This window comes from Lepisosteus platostomus, chromosome 17, assembly GCF_059453375.1.
Source record: "Lepisosteus platostomus isolate fLepPlt1 chromosome 17, fLepPlt1.hap1, whole genome shotgun sequence".
NCBI classification, from domain to species: domain Eukaryota; kingdom Metazoa; phylum Chordata; class Actinopteri; order Semionotiformes; family Lepisosteidae; genus Lepisosteus; species Lepisosteus platostomus.
In genome coordinates this window covers 15548767-15575288 of record NC_142627.1, presented here as the reverse complement: position 1 = coordinate 15575288, position 26522 = coordinate 15548767, and the positions used below count along the sequence as shown (strand labels likewise).

The 26522-nt window shown below is 35.7% G+C and overlaps 1 protein-coding gene across 19 annotated transcripts in view; it reads left to right on the top strand.

Moving 5' to 3' along the window:
* Window positions 1–5868: 5868 nt before the first annotated feature.
* Window positions 5869–26522, top strand: part of rims1a (regulating synaptic membrane exocytosis 1a) — a 114709-nt gene continuing 94055 nt past the window's right edge. For 3 of the 19 annotated variants that reach the window (XM_088610782.1, XM_088610780.1, XM_088610779.1), the window contains exons 1-2: window positions 5869–6490; window positions 13568–13639. In XM_088610782.1, coding sequence (XP_088466908.1) covers window positions 6327–6490; window positions 13568–13639 — 236 coding nt within the window. In that variant the 5' untranslated portion in view covers window positions 5869–6326. The remainder of the gene's footprint in view (window positions 6491–13567; window positions 13640–26522) is intronic. The other 16 variants (XM_088610800.1, XM_088610787.1, XM_088610794.1 and 13 more) reach the window with 10 other exon arrangements.

Below are 26522 nucleotides of genomic sequence, written 5' to 3'. Positions count from 1 at the left end.
CGTAATATCAAAATGATAGTCTTGCTTTGTAGCTTTAAATACATTACTGAAACAAAAACAATGTCTGTAATCTTATAATTACATACTGGTATCTGTTGATAAGATAAATACCAGTATTAACACGTGCTTATTTACACCAGATTTCAGTTATCTACTATCAAGCTCAAATACTGGGTCTGTCCTGAGGTTATATCAGAGATCTCTACTCCTGGTCGTGGAGAGGCTGTGTGGCTGCAGATGGTCTAGGTCTGTTTAACGCACCAGCACCTGAAGAACTCGGAGAATTAGTACATTTATGCCAATGACGAGCAGATTCAGGTTAGTACAAGCCCAGCTGCCCTGCAGGACCAGGAGTGAGAATTTCTGGTCGATACTGGTAATTAACAGAAGACAGATCATTTTCAGGATGCTAATTATGCAGGTTTTAAAGGTATGGGTAAATATTTTTTAAAGACTTGGGAAAAAAAGTACTTGCAGGTGATTTTGTTTAAATGAAGTATTTCACAGCTCACTTATAATTCTCTTGGGTGAATAGTGATTACTAAATTGATCAAGTCTTTTGAAATCCTTGATTTAGTGTGATTTATAAAATACACTGGATTAGGGCTCTCCAGACCCGGGACTGCAAAGCCCTGATGTGGATTGTATTAGGCAGGTTATGTCAAGATTTTAACTGCTGTTGAAGGTAGTATCAATAGAATAATAACATTCTGAAAAGATTTCTTCCACTTCTATACAGGCACACCTGCTAAGAATACAATTTGAGATTTTGTTACACCCAGGACCAGGAGCCAAGTGTAAAAATAAAAATAAAAAACAAATATGAAATACTTGACAGAATTGTACTCTCATAGTGATTTTTTTACCTGCAATGCATTGTTTAATCAGGTGAATAGAAAAGTGCTGAGAAGAGAAAGAAAACCATAGCCAAACGTTTAAAGAATACACTTAGCAGTTTCAGCCACATTCTTAAACTCATAAACACAATGAGAATTGCCATTAAAAACCATACTCAACCCTCAGAAACGGGGGTATGTAAAGACAACAGGTGCTTAATTATACAATTACAAAAGCAATAGATTGACATCCTACTAGATGTCAATTGCCTCAGTGATTAATTAAAATAGTCATGAAAAGTGTATAAAGTAAATGAAGAAAATATACACTATTACAGTACTTTCACTAGACATGTTTCTGTAACTAAGTTGACTAATCTAAAAATCCTGAATCTGCCAGGAAGTCAATTGTAATGTTCCTTGTCAAACAGTTCAATACATTCATGTGACCAAGCTACCCTTCCCACTATTTGAGTTGTGCTAGCCACGTCACATGACCTGTTGTCATTTTTAGTGATCCGGCTTCATGTAATCGTTACATTCAAATGCCCTCCAGGACTCCTAGCTTTCTCATTGGTCACCTTCTGGAAACAACCCAACATATTCAGGTCTTCCCCGATCTCTCCCTTGTGTCTTACACATTGACAGCACTAATATTTTTACTCTTTGGATCTTTGCACTCTTTTACACTAGGCACAGAATGTTCATTTCAAGTTACGTTGTCTTATTATGTTCTTATGTATCATTCTGCAATGTCTTGGCTCTCTTGAGCAAAGCAAAAAGATACACAGCTTTTTTTTTGCCTCCTCACATCTCCTCATTTGAGTGCCTTCTGTAAGCCCAGGTTCAGCAAGCTATTCCTGTTTTTCAGAAATGTGATACTCACACAACCTACCAATTGTGCCTAGGACCCATGAGTGGCACACCTCAGTGCATTATCCTTTTAAAGCTGCTCCAGAGCTCACCAGTCCTACAGGCCTGTTAGCTACACAAATGCATTTCTAACAACATCCATTTTCAGGGGTCTGCCTGTCTCTCAATGAGCCTAGATACAGCCTCCTGATTAGTCAGAGATGTGACTAATTCCATGGGAGAATTATTCTCACGGCTCTTTTCCTTCTCGTGGAATTCCATTCTCTCGGAATGCTCCAGACTCAATCAGCCCAGCTGTGTCTCATTCTGCTGCAATTTTCAATTACCAGGCAGCCATCTTGACCCAATGCAACGCCATTAGTCCTGGGGTTTGAGCCAAAATGGTGTCTTCCTCAAGGAGCAACCTCTTAAAACATCACAGCTTCCTAATTAAACAAATTGCATGAATCCTGTTTTGCTATCTGCTAAAAGCTGCTAAGAGCATTAGAACACTAAACATAAAAAAACCTCTTGCAAAAAAAGCCATAAATAACAAAACAAAAATGGATGATGCACAATCACAGACTGCAGGGATGTTACGTGATTAGGAATTGCAATTACAGTTTAAGTAATAGCATAAGAAAGGTTAGATATGAACCACTAAAGAGGCCAGATGGGCAGCTAGCTCATTGTAGCCTTTATTCTGTTCTCATCATATTATTTTAACATAGTACTGTATCATATATTTCCCAGACTCAACAGGTCTTTTTACTTCTCTATTTATTTCCTGTTTCTGCAAGCTCTAAATGGTTGTACAAGAAATGTGTTAATGTAGTACAAAGTCGAGATGTATAACAATTTTAAGTGAATACCATCTCAGTGATGACACATCAGAACAGCTATTACTGTTTTTATTATTTTTCAAGTATCTAACTTTGTTTATAGTTTGTTTTTCAGAAAGTTTCTGTTAATAGAACAAAAGACAAAACAGAGGCTTTTTTATGACACACCTATAACAGTACATGAAATGTTTTGACAACAAAGAAAAACTCATTGCTCCTATAAGGATTTTATTATCATAAACAAAATAAAAGCATTAAGACTATGTACAGTATACTTGTGCTACATTGTAAGTGAATGTCTTGCTGCTAGTATTATCCTAAGATTTACTGTTTGTATAATTGTGATGTTTTTGTTTTTAAATCAATAGCTAAAAACTTTTGTTTCTAGCCTGAAGTGAAAACACAATTTGAAGAGAGACTACAGGTATTACTATATGCTCTATTGTTTTTTAGCACAATAAATTAGAGAATTATCTTTTATAACAACAGAATAGTCATCTTTATTGTGCACATGTGCAATAGTGAAAACAGGACATACATTAATAACACCAGTTCACCATGTAATTTTAAAAGACAAAATCTTTTAATCTAGTCAGAGTAAAAATATTTACTAGTGTTAGAATTTAAATACATTTTTACCCATGTTACCTACCTTGGAGTTACAAGGAAATTGTGGTATTTGCATAATGTATAGCAGGCCAATACAACCTTAGTGGCTTTTTTTGCTTTAAAATTGTGTATGTTTGCTTACAAGCAAAGGTTACTACAATAATTTATTTTTTGCATCTGATTCTTGGATCTACATTTTTTTAAAACTATGCAATTCAGCCATTGTTTCAAATTTTCAATGCTTTTTTATGGGTTTGGGAAGATAGTGTTCAGGAAGTAGAGTTGAATGCAACAGATTATTGCTGTAAGCAAGAGGCTCACACAGATAAGATGAATCTTCTCTTCCAAAGAACCACAGATCAGCTACAGTATAAGTTCTGTCCATGGTCCTGAATCAATGGTTATTTTATGAAAATTGTAGCAGTTGAAATTGCAACCATGTTTAACATCACTGGTAAATGAATAATGTTGTTTGTAATGAGAGCCTGTCATGTGTAGTGCATATTTTAGGACCCTGTGCAGAGTCAGAGAGAGAAAACTGAATTCCTATGCGAACGTAATCCAAATCGTGAGGCTAGAGCGAGGTCGGGGATCAGAAGCAGTAGATCAGAAATCCAAGGGGTCAGAAGAACGAATGAGAAGTCTGAGTAAGTTGCTAACTGGATGTGTAGCTCTGGCTGAGGAAACCTCAATAGTGAGTGAGGACAAGTTGCAGAGTGGGAGTTTAAATAGACAAGGTGAGTGAAGCTCATTAGTGAGTGATCAGGTCCTTGTGGGAATGCAATGGTGTCTGCGTGCCTGTGTGCGGTTTGTTTATGGAGCTGTTAAAAAATAGCTTACCCATATAAATTGAAATTTTGGGGATTTCCAATTCCTTTCCAGACTTCCAGCTGTTAAACAGTCTGAGCATCACATGCCTCCACTTTTATTGGAAAATAGCCCCACAAATCACATTCAAATAAAAAAAAAACATTGATGAAAAGCCTACTATCATTTCCAAGTCCATCAGAACCAAATGAGAACAGAATACCAGAATAATCATCCACCCATTTTCTTAATCCAATACAAGGTTGTGTTAAAACAGTTTAACAACAGCTAACAATGAGCACAACTAGGAAACCTGGACAGGATGTAATTACTATAATAATAATCTTTAAAAGAAAGCAGCAAAGAGTAATGACTGGGAATATAGCCATTTTACACTATGATGACCTCTACAGCTCTAAGATTCTACAATACAGTTTTGCATTTGACAATGTGGAGAGGTTAGAGGTTATGAAGATTTTTTTGATAGAGCATGTGACTATAACACTAGTTCAAGAGCCAGGGCCAAAGAAATTCAACTCAACTGAATTAATCTGTGGATGTTATATTAGACATAGGTCTCTTTTACTTAAAGATCTGTGGATCTCCTACATTCTGTATCACATTATATTCTATCACATGCTCTAATTAATGCAAACATCCAGAAATTGCTGTTGGATTACGATGGCTGTCTTTTTTTATGTAGCTACTTCTCCTCAATAACTTTGATAGCATAACAATGCAGACACGGCTGAGTATTTTTTTTAATCAAATCAAGTGATCAATCAAGTTTTCTTGGAAAAAACATAAATCAAAGTTATAAAGGAAGTCTGTAGTCCAAGTTTCAAATCTCTGTCAATTGTGTTTTTGGAGAACATTGGAGAACGGAGTCAAAGATTCCCGGAAAAACCAACTACAGTATGACTGCCATCGTGTGCCTTTTGTTCTTTATTTTGGTGTTGTATCAGCTTTTCATAGCTCTCTAGAACCATTTGACTTTTCCTAAATATTTGTCTAATAGTATGGATGGTCAAAAGCCTCATGATTATGATAAATATTAATAAGCGTATAATAAGTACACGCGCATAAAAGTAATCTCAATCAGAATTGTAAATCATCCTAATAAAACCATACATATTTACTTTGAATTGATTCAACAGATCCTGCAAATTGTCTTCAGTTTAGATCTGATGATAGACACTGAAATTTTGTTACACGGTAATAATGAAGGAAAATTCAAATGGTGTTTGGGGATTCTTCCAAGCGATCTCTCTCTCTCTTATCGATTAACTTTCTTAGTTTACTTTCTTTCTTTGAACGTTCACTCTAGTTTCAGGAGATTTGCTGATGTTTAATCGATTATAAATCTCCCTATGCTCAGATGTTTACGTTGATCAAATTCAGTATCTTTACCCTCTCTCTTTTTACTGGAAGCTACGTAGGACATATGAGCGCAGAGCCACATTTTCAAAGTCAGACACCCCTCTTTACATACAAGAATGAAAAAAATATATAACTCATTGTGTTATTACCAGTAAAATACAGATGACAGATGTGCATTAAAGGGAGTGAAACGTGCACATCATTCTTTCAAATTAAGGGCGTGATGCATTGTACTTACCTAAAAAAATATAAGGTATAGTTTTACAATATGTTGAACATTTTACAGCAGTGGTGGTTATCAACTACTAGATACTGCGCCCGTCTTTCAGACAGTGAATTCCCGGCACCAGGACTGCCTCCGGCTCAGATCCTGAATGAACAAGACAGTAGAATAGAAACACGGACGCGCACGGGAAAAGGCTTTGTACTTCCTGCTGAGATTTATTCGTGCACGAGCCCAGAGGGGGTAGGGGGTAGGGGGAACGGGGGTGGCAGAGGTGGGAGGTGGGCGCGCCGCCAGCTTGTTCACATGGGGAGAGGTGCGCGTACAAGAAGTCCCATTCTCAAATGTGAGTGCGCGTATTCGTGCATGAGAGGGGTGCGCGCTTGAGGGGCTGCGGTCCCATTGACTGTTCCATCTCCCTGACAGCAGCATCAGCAGCAGTAGCAAAGAGCAGAGCAACGTACGGACTCCGCCTAGCCAACATCAAACACCAAACCCGAGCCTAGTGGTAGGGAAATTTCACAGCAACCAAACCCATGCGCCGCTGATTTACTGTGTGTTATCTCCCGATTAAAGATGGGCTACCAGTAATTGGAGGTGGATTTTGGTGGGGTGGGGGAAGTCGAACTGAAAAAAAAGCACAATCGTGGGTGCCCGCAACCATGAAAGGCTTGCACTGTTTGCAAGAGCCGCTGCTCTGTCCGTGGACTATATTGTGAGAAGTGGGTTTGTACTCGGGTTTTATTAAGAAAACGGCACGATAAGGAGGGATATAACATGTCTGCTTCTCTGGGGTCCCACGGCCCTCGCCCACCCACCGCGCCTCCTTCGATGCAAGATCTGCCGGACCTGAGCCATCTGACGGAGGAGGAAAGAAAAATTATAATGGCTGTGATGGTTAGACAGAAGGAAGAAGAGGAAAAAGAAGAAGCCATGTTAAAGTAAGGGAAGATCAGTTCCTTTTAATTAGCGTTGCACTCCAATTCGTGTAAGGTGGCTATGGTCTGTAGAGATAGTGAGATACTGGATTCCAGTCCGCCATCATTTTGGTTATTAAATATTTCCTCAGTCAATTGATTATTACCATTTGTAGTACAATGTTTCAAATTGATTAAATAGTACTTACGTGAAATCTTTTATTATGTGTGTTTGTGTATACAAGGGAAGCAGCATGCCTTTAACAGAGACTGCAATTGTTCAGACTCATTTACTTCTTAGATTGGTAGCAATTTACAAGAAAGGTTAGTTCGTATTAGGTACATGTCAGATAGCTGGGTGCTGTATAGATTCTCCCGACGACATACACATTGATACACAGGCAGCCTGCTGATAGACCAGTATAATGTAGAAAATGGTTAAGCATCTTAATTAAGTAATCGGTGGACTGTGAGAATAAGATTTGGTCTGAAGAAAAAAAAACGCGAGTCGAACATGTCCACAGCTGTCTTCGATCTCGGAGAGGCTAGAGGGGGGCGTGATCAAACAAGAACAAATATAAAACAGATCAGAGTCATAGTCTGTTTCCACCCAACAACTTATCAAAGTCTTTTTTCCCCCTCCTTATACCCCTGTTCTCTCTTACAAATGGGGCGCTAACCGGTTTTCTATTGCACACCTCAACGCATTTAGTTAGCAAAGCAGCAGGTCAGAAATGTGAATAGCATAGCATATACAAATAATTAATTACTAATGGTGTTATACAACAAGAGCATGGCCTTTGACAGCAGTGACATAAAGGAGAGGTGGCAAAATTCTTTGCGAAACCTCGTTACTTCGCATTGCCCTTTAACAATTGATAAACTGTATTTATATAGTCCAAATTCCCTCGAAGGGGATTCCATGTTCGTTTTTCAGCATGCGGGGTGTGGTTAACAATTTTAGAGCTTTGTGTAGGCCAGCACTTTTTCAATACATTTCTTGGACCCGTAAATGAGATAGGTAGCTAAAAAGATGAGAAAAATGCAATTTTATCCAGATTTCTAACAATCCTGTTAGTATGTGTGATCCAGTTTCATACAGACTTGCCGATCGTCCATTGTTCCCTGTTTTTTAGGATGCGATCACGATACGCCGCGTTTCATTTGGTGTGAGCTGCCTCCAGTGTTTTTATCATACAAATTATTTTGCAAGTCATTATGATCAACTGTAACAACCGTATCGTATATTTTTTTGTGTTTTGTGTACATCCAGCACAAAATTGATTTAAACGAGCGCTGTGTAAATTCCATTATTTTTTACAAAAAGGAACAAAATGGGTTCAGACTGTAATCTGTAATGTACAGCAGCCCATTCTATGGTTAAAGAAGTACAATTGCTAGAGAAAGATTTAACAATGCTTTTTGCTTAATTTTAATACCCTTTTAAGATTTTCTCCCCTATTCAATTATTGGTTTAGACGTAAAACAACGGATGAACAGGTGGTTTGAATATACACTACAGTGTCTTTAAATGTTTAAAACTTGTCTTTAATGTGACGCGTATAAATTTGGCAGTTTAATGTGTTTTGGAACTAAAGCAAAAAAACAAACAGGTTTGGTTGTAATAAATAACATAATTTACACGTTTATACAAATGTCTAAGCGTTTCCCACTGAATAATAATTTAAAGTGTTTTTCTTTTCAGTATCGCTCACAATTTAGGTTTTTCTTACTGACTCTTCAGTATGACCCTAATAAATAAACCGGGTAATGTCAGCGTCGTAGAAGCAAAGAACTTCATATACTGAGAAGAATTGTCATATTTCATTGGAAATAAGAGCTCAGTCAATTTGTTGTTTTTATAAAGTAGTTGTTTCTATGCATTAGTTTAGTTTGCAATAGTATGATCAATTGTCACAGTTGTAGTTAATTTAGCGAGGTTATGAAATTAATAAATATGTCTGCCTATGTTAGACCTGTCTCTTGTGTATTGTGGAAAAAAAGACATTTTTGATTAACATTATCTTAAAATTTAAAATTTTATTGAATTTTTACCCTTCCATAAAGGGAAAACCCTTCTCTTTGTTTGTGTGTACTGTATCTTTTAAATACTCACCTTTGAGACTACATGTTCTTAAACTTGAATTCTTATCATGCTCTAAAGAGAGTTAAGTATTCGTGTCCTAGAAAATAATACCCAATATTTGTTTTTCTTTTGCTGGTATGAAGAAAAAGATAATTTTGTTCTCCTGAGCTGAAATTTCCTGTTTTTTTCTGATTAGAAAATCTTGAGAATTTCTTCTTGATTTTCTTTTACTTTCATTGTGTTTCTTTTTAATTCAGGTGTCCCTGCTGTTCACTTGTATTCTAATATGACACAGCTGTTATTTGAAAAATATTTAGAGGTTGTTGGCTGTTAAAAGTATTTTCATTTCACATTTAGTTATTTTTTTGTATCCAAAACAGACGGTGAAACTTGGAAACTGGTAAATTTCTGTTGTCATTATAGTCATAGTATCATTTGCTGTTTTTTGTGAGAAATGTAGCCTTTTCTAAATAAATGATGGGACATCTAAGGAAATCAATATTTGGATTCTAATGTACATTAATTCTGTCTATTCCTAATGTTGTAACGATCAACACTGGTCGATTTATTACAAATAATCTGCAAACAACATTCTGGATTAAGTGGTTTGGTAAATCCCCTGTACCTCCTGCAACAGGTGGTTGTACCACCCATTGTTTTGTAAATGTGTTTCCTCACATTTTCCAGTTGGTACATTTATACAGTAGGTAAGGTTAAACTATGTCAGCAACAAACAAAACATCTAAAAATAATGTAAATCTCTCTTTTCATTACTCTGTCAGCATTTATGTCAGAAATTTTTAATTTATCAGGGATTTCACTATAACAAAAGATTATTAAATGTACATAGTTTTATTTGTAATCTGTATTGATACTGGAAATAAATTGTGGTTTTACTGAAGGTCTGGATTGCATTTTAGAAATAAAAACCAGTGAATTAATCCATTAATCTCTTTAAACTTCAATCTCTGAAACAAAATTTAAAACTGATGGTCATATTAACAGAGCAAAATGATGGCTCCAATTCTGTGCTATGAACCAACAGGCCAACAGTACAATATCTGACTGGGAATTTTTCAGGTGATTTTTTCTATTTAAGACTCAAGCCTGAAGGTAAAAGTTGGGGCCTTCACTTGGGTTCATGGCTTTTAATTGAGATCATGTTAAATATTGACCCCTGAGTCTTTACTTTTTCCTGTTTTTGAAGCAAGAATCTAATTAAATATTACTTTCCACCTCCATTAAGCTTATAATTCAACAGTTAAATCTTTTAATGTTCTCTTCAATTATAAAGATTCTGTGCATAGTTAGATCCCTTGCCATATGTCATGAACAAAGATAATAATGAGACATATTTATGTTAAGCCTTTTTAGAATGCTAAATTGAAGGAAATATTTCTATAATGTATTTGGGTTATGTAATCATTTAATTAGGGGGTGTTGTGTTTGGGTTCCTTGAACATGATAACTATAAATTCTCCATACAGGTGTTCTTACAAACAATACCAGTATTTGTACATAATTAAAGAAACATGTCTTGTAAAACAGCTTAATATTTAGCAATACTGCTGTAACATATTTTTAGAATATCTAACATATTAATACTGTCTTCTCTATTCCAGGTATTTGGATATGTCAGGTTTACCTACAATATAAGGTCTTATCTTATGTGGAGGATCTGATTTAAGTAGGCATCAGAAAAAGGAAGGTTCTTGGGGTACAATTGAAAACAGTTATAACAGTAACTGAGTAACAGACATCAGTAACCATCATAATTGCAAAGGAGATGATGAACACTATACATAAAGATTTTTTTAATTGGTCAAGTTTAGCTTTGATTTAATTAGATTAATCAGAATTAATTTCAGCTGTAGGTAACATATTTTACATGTGGATTTACATCTTGCTTTAGAAATACATGGCTTGATTGTGATTTTTTCACAATTTTTATTCTTGATGCTTTGCTAAAATGTGTGTCCACGACTTCTAAAACCATTTATGTCCAGCAGCTGAAGCCTTCCAACACACGCATTTAAGATTTACTTTTAAATGAAGCACAACCGTAAAAAAGAAGGTTCGGAAAAGTAACATTTTATAACTGTTGAAATTCCCATTAAAGCTTTTTTTAATGAAAGCTTTGCAAGCCTAGGGAATGCAATGTCTGCAGTGATTTTATTGTTTTAGTGTTTCCTTAACTTTTTTCCTGTTTTATTCTTAATTCTGTATTATGAAAATACAAATTATTGCAGTTTAACAGATGAATTAATATTAATCCTTTTCTATTTTTGAAAATTTAATTTGTTCCAATTCCAGGTAGAAAGCTTCAGTAACAATCATACTGTTTAGTGGTAAATGTGTAGGCTACATTTCTTGTCTGAGTATTAGTGGTTTCTAGAGGTGTTCTACTGAGTGGCCTAGATAAAGGAAATCAAAATGTTCTAAGAAGTAGAGCAATGAAACGATTGTAGGGTGTAGTTTCACATCCTCCATTTGTCTTATGATAAATTGAATTGCTATTTATACACCACTGAAAATGTATCACACAGTACATAAATAAATAAAAATGAACTAGAATTCCATCTCTCTAAAGCACAGCCCATTTAGTGTTGCTATGGAAAGAGTTTGGACAGACATTAGCAATGTTAAAAGCTGGGTATTTTTGTAGTGTTGTTTGGCCACATTCTGTCATACAATGTGTGTTGTGGCATCCACAAGGTTTCCAGATACCACATAACGTTCATCTCGCAGCCCTGTGGAATTCGGACAACCTTCAGTCCTGACAATTGTGAACTCTGTCGTAGGTAGTGTGCATGACTGAGATCGGCTGTAAATGAATCCTTTTATTTCCTAAATACGTTCCGTTGCTTCGTTGAGAAGTGACTAGCTTACTATGCCCCTCAAGCAAACACTGGATCAGCAGCTAGATCACTGAGCCCCATTATTTGAGGAACAGAAATCCACTCAAGTGCAGCTGGTGAAGCAGCACTTATGAGCATGCTCAGTAAATCTGTGAGCCGTGCTGAACTGGATGGTCAATGAAGGAGTATACAAATGCAGTCTGACAGAAACCTGCTTTATGTGATAATGTCTATGTGTGTAGGCCTGTGTTTAGGGCTGGTAGAAGCAAGCTAAGCAAAGGGACTCTATTTAGGACATTAGAAAATAGACCTGGTACCTTCTGACTTTGCATTTGTGCCAAGACCAGATAAGTGCCAACAATCATTCTTTACCTGGAGAGCAGGCAGCTTGAAGAATGAACAGATTAATTATATGACCAGCTCTTTTGAATCAAACAGATTGCTGGATCTGGATTGTCTCGCCTGCTGCCCACATCTGATAAAGTTTGATATATTGTCTAAAGTCATTACTTAATGAGCATGCACATAAAATAACTGTGGTGAAATTTGTGCAGATATTATTTACATTTGGAATCTTTAATAGATTTGTGAAAATAACATTTGGATTCTTATGCAATGTAACAGTTCAGACAGAGCTCAACATACTGTATTACTCTAAAAACATCTCAGAAACATGAGTCAGTGTCATTCATTTGGTCTCTTCCATAACCCAATTACCTTTATTTTAAGAAATAGTTTGCTTTCTAGCAGTGTTCTATTATAATATTTTTGGGACTTATCTATTCAAAGTATAAATACTGTTTGGTTTTCCATTTTAATATTGTAAGTTAAAATCTTCACATGTTTTGTGGAATTTACTTCCCATGGCACACTTTTAATAAGTGACCTTGATTATCCTGTTATGCATTAGATTATCAGCTTCTTACTAACAAAATGTAACATGACATTTAAATGCACGCAAGCCTGTACTAGTACATCTTAAAATAAGCAAAGCAAACAAAAGAACTTAAACCCTTTAAGCAAGTTAAGCAGAAAATTGGAACTGTTCAAATCCAAGCTAATCCACTAAAGCATACTAGTTAAGGTTTTCTCTGGTCAGATCTTTCAGTGAATTTTTTTCTCTTTTGAGGTTTTTGTGCGTCCTTTATTTTGTATGGTATAACATGTTTAAAAACAGGGCTAGAAAGCTTTCACCAGATGCCAGTTTCATTTGTAAAATGAAGTACTGATTAAAATTTGTGTATAATTACAACCGCTCTTTCAATTTTTGTCAAATGAAGGTGCTGACTCAATTACTGCAGGTAAGATGCTGAAGAGATAAGGCATAGTTAAAAATGAAAACACTTCCCATAAATATTCTAAACGCTTTGTTTAATAGTTCTGACCTTTGCAAAGAATGTTCTGTGTATATTCAAGTATTAAAAAAGGCTTGAACTTTTTGCAGTGCTTTGTTTTTAGTTTTGTAAACACGCTGTAGATTAAAATTCAGAAACTGATGTGTATGATTTATATTGGGGACATTTCTGAGAAGAATCATTTTATTTAGCCAATGGGTTGCGATGTATCTACCCTCTATAAATCCTAGAGGTTTCTCATCAATTTTCTCCACCAATTAAAAGATTAAAAGCAAGTGTTATGAAGATCAGGCAATTATGGACAAATTATCACAACAAAATGTATTGAAAAAGAAGGCCACTCCTTTATTTTTTTTTCTTTTTCTTTTTGGAATTAATGATTTCTCATGGCTCTGGATCAAAACCTTTAAACTCTGTTACTGTGGCACAATTTTTCTTTTCCACTACAGCATTTGAAAAGGGTACCCATTGCCGAAAAATGAAATCCAATGTTTTTTTCCTGATTGCAATCTAACATTATGTTGCGTCAACAATATTCTTAAGAAAAGGGTGATTCACAATCAACACGTTCAGCTCCAAGCATACATAATCCCACCTATACACCAACACACAATTCATCTAGAATAGATCAGACAATTTATAGACTATATGAGTGGGGTGCAGTGATGCAGTTCCTTTTGCAGTGATATCTATTAAGAATAAAAAATGTATGATTATAGTTTAAGCTTTAAGCAAAATCATCTTGAGTACGATACTTCCGTAAATGCAGTTCTATTTTATAACACTTTGCCATGTATTATAGAGATGAAAATCCAATAGAAGCAAGAACTGTGCTCGTTTTGGGAAAGAAACTTCCTGAACAAATTGAAATCAGGTAACTGTTGGTAATTTTTGCTCTTTGATTTTTCTTAATGTGTGATTTAATACAAAGTAGCACTGAGCTGTATTTGCATTACCCCAACATGAAAACTAACAATCATGAGCAAGGCTGGCATGCTTGCAGAGATAACGTTGTTCTTTTTTCTTATTTCTTGTTCCCCTCAACTTGTCAAGTGCTTGAAACAAGAGAGTTAAATGTGTTGCTTGGTGTCTGTAAGTGCTATTCGGTGGCTGGTGTGAAGAGATTATTGTGTTTCTTAGTATGTTGATTTGCCTTGAAGTCTTGCTGTGGTTCACACCCATCTTTTGTCAGATTAAATTAGCTTTATATTTGTATACACTTTTTGCAGTGGTGCTGAAAAAGGTAGAGCTACACCCGACAGATTATAACATTGCTGACTAGAAACAATATTCCATTTTAAGAAGTAGTCCCTAGTTTCTTAATGAATAAATTTCTTGGTCTGAAGTCAACACAAACTCTTACACACTTAAACAGAATGTTTCACGTGTTCATTTGTTCATTGTTGTGTACATTGCGCAAGTAACTCTATGTTACATCTCTGTGTGCAGCTCTGTGGATATGATGTTTGAGTTCATTTTATATCTTTCATAGTACATAGTACATTAATCCTGTTTATTAATCTAGTTTTTAATGCATTTCCTTATAGGTTTTGTTTCATTGTTGCTTAGTAATCAGATCCATCAAAGCATATTTAAGGTAAAGAACAACTCACATGCTTCTGTTTAAACTGTATTTTCTATCACAGTGGATTCATAGATTTATAATCTTTGATTTTCGGTTTTTAGCTGTGAAAATAAAAAATAAGGAACCTTGTTGAAACAGACTATAGAGAATTAGAAAAAGGAATGGAGTATGAACTGGGACAGGAAAAAATGCATCCAGACTGGACTGGGTTTTATTGTATATACATTGCCAGGGTTAGTGCTCATCATTGTTCCTGAAGGTGTGTAGCAATGTATTTAATGCTTATTAAATGTGTGTATTGTGTTTAAGGAGTTCATCGGAAGAACAGTGCCTCAACAAGACAAGGCCTGCCTTGACTTTGAGCTCATGTATTCAAGCTGCAAAGCCTAGCTAGCTGTGCTTCAGGTCTATCTGCACATGTTGTCTGTGGGAGGCCTGTGAATTAATATCTGACAGATTCGATTTAAAGGTTGTGTGTAAATGGTCCTTTGCTGTAGGTTTGGATTTTTATTAGTCATTCCAAATCAGACTTTGACACATCTAATGGTGTTTTATGGAGGGAATAGTCTTCCAGAGCTGACAGGCTAAGGCCTGAGTCTACAGCCTGAGTCTTTTTCAGAAAACTTGGGAAGTTCACCATAGTCCTGACACAAAGAGCATCATTGTTTTTCTGACCTGAACTTTCTGTGTGCTTGTGCTTTTTCTTGATTTCAGCTGTATTATATACAGTATGTCTTTAGTAAGTCTCAAAGATTGGGTTTGTGCTCTTTCATAGTGAAATCCATATGGTAGAAGTGTAATATTATTCTTTCTTGAAGGCCTTATTTCAGTTGCTTTTCCATTTCATTACTGTAAAGTGCTCTTTTAAAAATTGTTTTGCAATGCAGTCTCTGTTTCTATCATCAACAAATCTAACAAATTAAGGATTCATGATTTACAAATGAATTGAAATAAACAATGTTGAGATACTTTGATGTTTTGGAAAAAATACACTTTTTAAAAGTATTTATATACTTCACATTGTTGACTTGAGAGAACACAGGAACATATGCATGTCAGATGTTCAGAGAAATGTCCATGTTTCTCTGACTAAAAATCAGATTGAGTTGTAGAGGAGCCCAGCTATAACACATCTGGTTATTCAAAGGACCTAATGTACCTAATGTTGTGTTGTATCACAGTACATGTTGAGTCATGTGAAGTACAATGTGTATCACAATTAAAAGTAGTTCAAAAGAAAAGAGGTATCTCATCTTTTGATATATATATTATGTAATATAATATTCAAAATATATAATAATATATATGGTACATATAAATAATATGTAATTATATGTTATCTAAAAAAGATTTTGTTCAGGTTCTAAAATTAAAGTTAAAAAATAAAAATTTATGAAAACTATGAATACATAGAGTCTTTTTATACAAATTCAAAGGTCCATGAGACCTTTTATTGGCAGATGAGTCTTTTAAAGCAAATTAATTTAAACATCCCAGCCAAAAACCTGGATGGTATTTACTCTGGACACCTTTTTCTGCATGAGCCGTTTTCATGTGAGCCAGTCTTATTTCTAGAAAACAATAGAACAGTACATGACCTGGGATTTTAAACTCTTCTAAGAGTTATACTGTATTTTCTACATAGCAGCTGATACTATCCACTTGGAGGTGGTGGTTTTTGTAAAGTAAAACTGTTCAAACCAGATACTAGTGTAATATACAAGAAGAATGTAGCTGACATCACCAATTGAAATAATTTAGAAAATAGACCAGTGTCCTTGGTATTATTATCTTTTTGCGTGCTCCTTGTCTGCTGGCCTGTATTGGTAAGGGAATCAAAGAAAACAGAGCTAGTGATCATGACAAAGAAGTGAGGTACTGTATACCTTGTTCGGGATAAACTCCATTCTCCTGAGTTCAATAGACTGGCAGTTGTTTAAAAAGAGAACATAACAGATTTTCTTTGTCTTCCTGAGTAGCAACTTTGGAGTGAAATGTTGAAATAACAGTTTGCATTCTGATGAAAACTAAAAGGAGAAACAAGATAGGGGAGGCTATATTTATTAAAATGAAAATATGGAGTTGAAATGTCTTTATTTAAACAGCTATAGTTCCTTCATACCATACAGCAGTGGCAAATGTGTAGCTCAAAGCTCATTAATCAGGGATAACCCCCACTGCAGACACATCTTGAGTATCAGGGTGTATCCTACATAAACCAAAAATCTTCAGTTTTGGGACAGTATGAAAGCATGGAAACATTTTTGAATGAAAATGCAAAGGTCAAATATGCAACAGAAGAAATTAAAATTCAGTGATGCACGTTGCACCAGTAGTCAAGCAATGTCAAAGCTTAAGATTAAGTTAGTGCTATTTTAATTATTAGTATGACACTTGCATTGCTAGTCCTGAATTGACTGGTTTCATTGACTTTTTATTATCTGTTAATCTTATTCTACTCTATTGTATCCTGTACAGTGGTTCTTTATAATTACACTTAATTTCTGCACTGTAAGTCTCCATGGATAAGCGCATCTGCTAACCTAATTATAATCATCCAGGGCTCAGGTGGGACAAGGTAAAAATCTATCCAGTTGACTGCCATGACTGGACACCATTGTTCATTGTTCAAACATTCTTTGACTTTGACCCAGAACTTACAAGAGCTCTGATGATATTTCAGTGTAGCTCCAAAGTGGCCCCAGATACATTTTGGTAACCAGTCACCTGCTACATTGTGTCTGACCTCCCTGAACTCTGGGTCATCTGGGATCTTTGGATACTGCTGAGCTAGTAATGATTTTCTGCCTTGCATTTGCTCTCCAGGATGTAAAAATAGATAAACATATTTGTCTGATGCTGATTGTGTGTTTATCATGGGGTGTTTCTTCACAATAATTTCCACAAAGGGGCAATGACATTCTCTCATACCCATCTCTCAGTAATATGAGATTCAATGAATATTACTGAAATAGTCAATAATAATTAATTGCCTAGGTTTTTTTAAGTATACTCCTTATCCCATACCAAAGTTAAGTGAATCATCAAGTAAATGGTTTTCTGATCTTTTTGAAAGCGTGTACTATGGTGTAAGAGTGGACATTACAAAAAAGCCTCCCTCCCTTTGTTTAGTTGATCATTTGTCTTTTTACACAAAATTTGTAATTTGTGATTAAATTTAATAGAACCTTTGTTGTCAGATATATCAGCTTAACTTTTATTACTAAATTATTGAAAGAAATTATATGGTGTCTTAAAATCTACTGTATTATTTGGCATTCGGGATAGTTTTGCTGTTCATGCTGAAGAAACAATATAGATCAAAGAAACAGCATTTGTTTGAAATTCATCTGTATGCCATATGAATTCATTCACACATTTCATGGATGGATACTTGATTAATTAATAGTATAGTCTCTGTTCTGTCAGAGAAAGTCTTGGAATTTTGGGATGGTTTCCTGGGATTCTTAGCTATGGAATGGATTTGTGACGAATGCTGTAAGGGTACTTTATCTTATGACAGTGGAATGTGTTATATAAGCACTGAAGTTTGTAGAATACCAAATATAGCTAATGTCTGACAGCCTTTATCTCTGTGGTACTGTAGGTTTTTGTGAAAAGCCTCCTTTACTACTTAAAGACTATTTGAAATCATCTCTAAGATTTATTTAGCATATGTCTTGTTAGTGAGACTTGACCACAAATGTTTCATCACAGAAAAAAATGACCACTATTGTTTCAGTGAAGTGTAATGGTGTTTTGTTCGCCGCAGTGAAGATCTGCAAATGAAAGTGCAAAAATGTTTCTGGGAAAACTTTTTAATGTGTTTCTGTGGTTCATTGTATTTGTGATAATATAAAATACTTTATAGGAAATAGATATTATACTGCGTTGTAGTATTCGTAACAGGCACTTAACATATGACTGCACAATAGATGTCGCTTTGAAAGATAAGTATTTTGGATAATTGTGGGAACTGTAGTTTGGCATTTAAATTTTTCCTAATAGACAACTTCAAGGCAAAAAAAAGGTTCTCTAGTTTGTGCAAGGGAAGCAGGATGATAAGGCATAAGATGTTTTTTTTTTATTTCTCTCAGAAGTATGTTTTATAGGCTTCTTTTTAAATGCTTTACTCTCCACCAGAAAGTCATCATTGTCTTCTTGGATATTCATACACTGCTAGCCTTCATCCCTGGTCATTTCAAGAGTCATTTCCCACCCGCTTTTATGTCATTGACCTCTGCAAGCCTGTAGTGTTTTTGCTGTGATCGAGTGAGTGCCATTGGGCATTTTAAGAAAATGGGTATCTGTGTTAACGTGACAAAGCTGGCATTCTGTTAGCTTATGAACTTGGAACATGCCTACTAACGCAAAGGAACAAAAAAGAAACCCAAGGCACTTGTGTCTATCCTGCATTAGATTGGACTTTTTTTCCCAGATAAGCCAAACTGTCTTTGATTGTTGTGTCATCTCACATTAGGGGGCACAGTCATTTTGACTGGTAAATCAATTGTATACAGCATATACAATTATCGAATATGTGAAACGGATTTCTTTCCTGTAAGTAATACCAACCAATATACATATAAGAAGAATAAGAGTGGTGTGGTATTATTGTTGAAACTGGAGGAAAGAACAAACTAGGGCCACAATTCATGCCATAGAAATGAACATGAGATGTATTACTTACATTTTTGGGAAAAATACATCTTTCCCCATACAGTGATAATAAATAACTGCAAGACTTTCTGCATTTTCTGCATTGCTGGTGACCACCAGTCCTAAGCACTTGAACATGTATGTCCATATTTCTGGCTGGTTGCTCAAGTTTACAGCAATTAGAGCCATTTAACAGTAAATTTCTCTTGAGGTGAAATTCAGTTGACTGTAGCATGGCAGTTTGAAAGACAATTCAAACCAGTCTTTCTTCCTTAAGAAGATTAATAAGCTAAAGGAAAGAGGAAAAGGAGTCACAATTGCCTCAGATTTTAACTAATGTACAGCTATAGTAAGATTTTATTCTGTATGCAAGTCTGCTCTTTTTTTCTTTTTCTCCAGGTAAAGGATTATACTTTTAAAGTTAAAAAAGAACTAATGAAATTATTGACGTTAGAAGCTTTGTTTTTCAGGTTTTAGCACCTGTGGACTTGTACTGTCTTAATTATCCTATCTAATATTAGTTCATATATAAGATAAGTTATTAAATACTATAGACATTCACAGTAGATCTGACATTTATGACTTCTTTGGACTCCTATAGCTTAGTTTATTCCATTGACTTAGTTTATAATATAAATTATACTATATATTCAAGTGGACTCCATGTATAACTATGAAAAAGAAGTCAAGTTGTATCCAGATTAGCTTCCAAAGTACCTTTATTGTAGATGAAGAGCCACAAAGGCAGAAACATTACAGAGAGTTAAGGTTGTGATTGAGGAGAGGGAACGAAATCATAGCCTACAACACAAGAATTTTGAACATTTGACCCAATATTATGCTTCATTAATCTTCCCCAATATGACTGACAGTATAAAAACGCAATGTTTACCTTGCAATGGTGGTGTGCTCAGGCAAATAATTCTGGTGAGTGGAGATGCACCTAACATGACAGGCACTGAATCACATGAAATATTTTATACATGTAAATTTACATGTAAATGTCAAATCAGTGTTCCTGCTTGAAAGCGCTACAATTGTTATTTCATAGTTTTTGAAAGAAACAGTAAGTTACAGTAAAATAAACCTCAAATTGTAATCCCAATTCTCTCAAAACTGATAACTTTCAAATGTTTTCTCTGATGAATCTGAGGGAAAAAAAATCCCAAGGAGGCCTTCTGTTGCTAAGCACATGACTTTGTATGTGTTTAGTTTTCAGGGTGTTGAACTCTTTGTTGTGATTGTATTATTTTAAATTAGCTGTCACGCCACTAATCTAAATATTTACAAGGATCATTTTTCAATAAAAAAGTGTTCAAACTGAGCCAAAGGTTTCAGGGTTCCAAAAGGCAGTTATCACTGAATTACAGATGAGGGCTGAAAATAGAATCTCACTGGGAGCAGCTTGTGAAATATTTAAATATTTCTGTTTACCGGCTCTGTCAATGCTCTGTTTGGATTTTTCTTAAAGGGTGTACAATCTGTTAATGAGTGCTGCATTTGAAAACCTCTGAGATTTGGGGCATTATGTTCTTTACACAGCAAGCTTTAAAAAACAAAGCAGTTCTAGTCATATGACAATAAAGTCAATTCTGAGAAGGTGTATTATAAGTTGATTATAGGGTGAAGTGTGCTTAAATTTCAGAGCATTATGTCAGCGGAAGACTAGTAATACCAGATTGTTGCTTACATTTTTTTGAGAACTTGGGTCTCTTTTTAATGTCTGGTCAAATCTGGAATATAGATTTATTTATGGTTAGAAATTAGTTTGTGCTTCTCTCCAATTAAAAAGAGACTTGTAATAATAGAGAAAGACCAATAAAACAGTGTATTTCTTTTATCTACTATCTCTCAGTGCAGCACAGCAAACTCATACTGTAGTAGTTAGTGTTCTTCTGATTCTAAGATAAAGTTAAGATTCTGCTGATAATCAGTAAAAGCTTAATTGTCAGTCTCATTGCTGTAATTTCCAACGACCAATTTCAAGAAACGTGTGCCATGCGCTTAGATTTCACTGTACATCTGTACCCTCTTTATTCATGGATGACTTCACTCGTTGCAAGTTGGGAAATATGTTTTAGATAGATAGATAGATAGATAGATACTTTATTGATCCCGTGAGGGAAATTGCAGTGCAACAGCAGCTTAACACACACAACACAGCCACAGTGTAACGAATTATATACTAATAGTACAATACATACAATACAATACAAGAGTTACTCACAGTCCGGACACACAAGAGGAAACTAGAACAGAACAGTACACAGAAAATCGTATCACACGTATGAATATAAATATAGATGTAACCATAGATATAAATATAAATATAAATGTATTGCACAGGTCCCTGGCATATATTGCACAAAAGTGGTTGTAAACGGGAAAAAGAAAAAGAAAAAGAAAAAGAAAGAGAACAGATGTAGCAGTATATGTGTATATGCGTTTAGTCCAGAAACAGGTCACTGTCGCTGTTGCCTCTGCCAAGACGCAAGGTGGATGCGTTGTACAGTCTTATGGCAGACGGCAAGAATGACCTCCTGTAGCGCTCCCTGTCGCACCGTGGGTGAATCAGTCTATTGCTGAACGTGCTCTTCATTCCTGCAAGCCTGTCATAGAGGGGATGGGAGAAGTTGTCCATGATGGCCTCCAGTTTGGACATCATTCTCCTCTCAGCCACTACCTCCAAGGGGTCCAGGTCAGACCCAATGACAGAGCTCGCTCTCCTGATGAGCTTGTTCAGCCTTTTGGAATCTACTGCTCTAATCCCAGAGCCCCAGCACACCACTGCGTAGAAAATGGCACTCGCTACCACCGACTGATAAAACATGTGTAGCATCTTACTACACACATTGAAGGACCTGAGCCTCCTCAAGAAGTAAAGTCGGCTCTGTCCGTTCTTATAGATGGCCTCGATGTTCTTAGACCATTCCAGTCTATCGTCGATGTGCACTCCCAGGTACTTGTACGAGTCCACCATCTCCACGCCACTCCCATGGATGTAGACAGGAGTAGGTTTGACCTTTTTCCTCCTGAAATCTACCACCAGTTCCTTTGTCTTTGTAACATTCAGTTCCAAGTGGTTCACCCCACACCACTCCACAAAGCTGCTGACCAGTCCTCTGTACTCCTCCTCCTGCTCACCCTTGATACATCCAACATCCAACAATTTTAAAGAATTTATTTAAATGCAAAGCCTTGAGTAATTACGTTTTTAATTTTTAGACATGAACAATTAAAAAAACAATCATTTGGCATTTAGTAAAGGAATGATATGTGTGTATTATCACATACTGTAGTGTTGTATTTCTGTAAAACAACCAGATGCTATTTTAGAACTTTAAACACCAAATACCTATTTTTCCTTCATAGTATTTTTAGTAATACAGTAGAAACTTTAAAATGTGTCTGTCAGAATCTTTTTCTCCACTAATGGTGTATGGTTCTTTGGAACAGGAGTATATATAAAAAGTCAAGCAGAGGTGTTTTTTGGAAATTTTGATTGTTTTTAATTTTGTTTGCAATCATGTGGGAAATCAGGTATTTGCAGTTTTGAGCTACTGTGTTGATTTGTCTAGATGCCTTAAATTGTAGTAAATTATTCCCAGTTAATTATTGTTAATTATTTTTCTTTCCATGCCACTCTTCTGATCTAAGATACTGTTATTTGCATATAGTGTTGGTCAGACCTTTAAATTACATATACAGAGGTACAGAAAAAACAAACCCTGTAGTCTCATAACTTTCTGCAAGCATTTTTATTATAGCACAAGAGAAATACTTTTTTAAAATTAAAGCAAAATTTAAATGTCAGGTAGAAAAATGTGTTTATTGAGGGATGCACAACAATCAAAAGGCACTTTATAAAGGCAAACCTGTATGTGGATTCTGGGTAATTCCTCAGCAAATGAATCACTGTTCCTATTAGTCTTTCTTTTGGTTTTACTTATGGGTGAGTTGTACGATGGATCCCTGAACATTATGACTAAGTTTGGATTTTTTTTAAAATTATTGGTTTAGGAAAGAGGGCTGTCATTGACAGATGGATCACAATCTCTGTGCTTAACAGTTCTGACCTTTCAAACTATTCAAGCTACTGTCAACACTTCAGTGTAGAGGTTGAAAATGTAGTTTCTAAATATATAAACTGCAAGTCATTCATTCTGATGCATCTATTATAAATGTATATATTAGAACTTACCTAGTTTAATAAGATACACCCAAGAATATTGGATGCCACATTATTGAAAGCCACATTCAGAAGAGTCTGAATTCAGTGCAGACAAAAATCTTAATTTAAATCTATTTGTTTAGAGCAGTTTTATGTTAAATCATTCTTTGATCACATATCTTAGCAAATTTTAAATACTATTGCTGTTAAAAACCCAGACATTGGATATTGGTAAAGAAAATGTTAATTCAGGGAGAGAGCAAGTATTAAAGGAATTGAAAGCATTAAATTCACTCTCTTTCAATTGAGTATCTCACTTGTATCACCTAAAAATATCCCTTTTAGGAAGTGAGAGATAACTAGGTCATCTCTGAGAAACAGTCTCATGTTTTTGGAGGGGATACATGATGAATGTATTAATTTCATTTGGAAACTTTTGAATAAAAACGACTGATCCCCCACAAATGTGATGAAATCTTCAGAAGAAACTGTATAATGTGTTGGGAAATAAATGTTCTCCCAAAATTCATAAGCAAAAATGGGACAAGGCTATACTGTATCACACATACAGTATGAAGCTCAGAAAAGAAAATAAGGACGCAGGATGGCATTCATTGTTTATAATTAGGCACCTATAATTCAGCAAAAATTCAGACTTGAAAAAAATTGGAAAGGCTTGGACTGTGTGCTGCCTTTCAGAATTCCTATAATAAATTCACTGTGCAATATAGGCAATTGGATTTTTTTTAACAACATTCCCTAAAGAGATGCATAAGCAATTTTATAATATTCTGTACAAAAAGTATTCTTTATACTTTTTTAAAGAAGTGTATTAACCAAAAACATACACACACAATTAGAGATTGTGAGATTGCATAGCTTAACCTAAGAAATGAGTGTTGTGTCTGAGGAGTGTTATCATTCCTCATTTTCAAAATCTAGTCTCATTTGTGGAAACTTTGATTGAATCCAACTTCATTTTCTTGCAACTTGATTCCATAATCATCTTCTTGGCCGAACAGATGTGTGTATCACCAATATGCCTTGAGAGGAAAGGTAAAGATCAGAACATGTGGTGTAGCTCAAAATTCAACATTTTCATAAGAATGAGATCATCAGAAGAGAAATTCAGTTTCAAACTCTTAGCAGTGTTCCTCATTACTTTACAGGAGGCTAGGGTGACAGTTATAAATTAGGTATCAAAAGCTGTTTTTTCCTGGGCTTATGCTCTCTCACATACATGTACATTTTAATTGATTTATATTTCTTTTGGCAGTTATCCAGTTATAGAAAAGATCGTAGGTGATCAGGAAAGAAACCTCTTTCACACATTTCCTACACCTGTATAATCCAAAATTTTATATCGGTGATGTACATATAATGCCCAAACACATAAGACAACTAATAAACTTAAGTAACTATTGCAATGGTGTTTTAGTAAAGGGTAGACTGGGTTACAGAACAAAAATGGAAGAGAAGGTAAAAAATTGTGAAAGATGAGCAGCCAGGCAGTATATTAATGAGGAAAGCACCTCCGTAAAGAAAATGATAGTCTGTCAGCACTAGCAGCCCTGTAGAGACAGAACTGTGAAGCACTTTGAGAACGGAACAGCATGAAAGTTTAATGTCCATGCTCTCAACCTCCTCTGCCTGTTTTTTCCGTTTCTGAATTTTTTCCAAGGTTGCTCTTGCCCAAGGAATATTCCATACTAAATATTATATTTCGGAGGTATTTGGCTAATTAATATGTTGGCAGCAATCTACTTAATGAACAGGATGCACTGTTAATAAAACCCTGTCATTGCTATTTTTGCTTAAACTGGGTCTGTGTTCAGTTATTGCATTGAAACTGAAAGTACATTTTCCAGAGGTCTCTTTATAACCGACAGAAATCTTCATAAAAATGTTCTTTATGAAGTGCATTACTCAAGTGAAACTTATTTTTTGTAATGGTAAAGTCTTCATTTGGCGCTGATCCAAACGAAAGAGGACATTTGCAATTGGTTATTGTTTGTTGCCTCCTGCAGTACTGCTGCTCATCAGTACTGCAAACAATTTTGTTACTGAACCCTTCACATTTGTATTTGCGAATAACAATTAGCTATGGCTGAAGAATTTTAGATTTATTTTTTGCGTTGCTGCCTTCTAGCCCATGAGAGTAAGAGAGTATAAAAAGGGATATCTAAGAGGAACTGCCTGCTGGAATAAAATCGTCCATTACCTCACAAGTTACAGTGTGGTGAGTGTTTTTTTTCATTCCTGGACAGATGTGTACAGTTAAGCTCTTTTATTTATAACACTGAACTTGTAATTTTCAGGTACTTGTGACTATAGCCCACTCTGTAGCCCTGTGGCTCTGTGACTGTACGTCTCCTACCAAGCAATGCAGATTGCTAGCTGCCCGGCTTGTGGAGTTCTCAAGTGCTGTGATTACTAGGAAAGCCGGGCCTTCTGGGAAGGCCAACGGCATTTTATATGCAGCTACTAATGGTGGTGCATCCCATGCGTGAGACATGAATGATGGAAGCACTTTGTCTGGAAAAAAAAAGGAAACCCAGCAGCCTACTGATTTATTTTAAGTGCAATGAAAGGTTGAGGGGGTGGGGTTGACCCATCTTATCCTGTATTATGACAACCATTTATTTTTTTATTCCCCTAACCCCCTCCCCCAGACACACAGTTACAGCATGTGTTTGTCAGAGAGGCTCAAAGAGATAAGGCAGATTCATGCCCACATGAATCCCGTCTTATTATAGAAAGCCAGGATAAAGACACTTATTAGGAGAAATGAAGACACGAATTTATACAGTGGGATAAGCTTTTTGTAAAAAACACAGAAATAAGGCGGACAAGGAACATAGTAGATGATCTTAGTCTTAAAAGGCAGAGTTGGCTATTGGCCACAGTCAGCAGAGGTCTTGTTCGTAATTCTCTGCCTCTTCCAGCTGAGGATAGCTGTGCTTTGCTGGGACCTATGCAAGCAGAGGCGGGCATAAAGCATCCCCACTGGCACTTCCTGTGAACACCTTCCCCTGATCCATAGGCAGACAAAAGAAGAGCAGTGGAACCTCCTGCTTTCCTTTGGCTTTACCTCCTACAGGATCTACCTAATAAAAGCTGCCTATTGGGCATCCGAGGTTCAAATCAATGCTGCCTGTCTTGTTTAAAAAACGTTTTTAAACATAACTGTTAAGATCTTTGTGCAAGGGCATGTGGAGACTCTAGTCATGAACTGTAAGCATTTTGTGAATAGTTCCACGATTTAAATTTGGGTGGAGACAGCTCCATTCAAGGATGTGAGAGAATCCCACATTTGGAAGAGAAAGCCTTTAACAGCTCTGT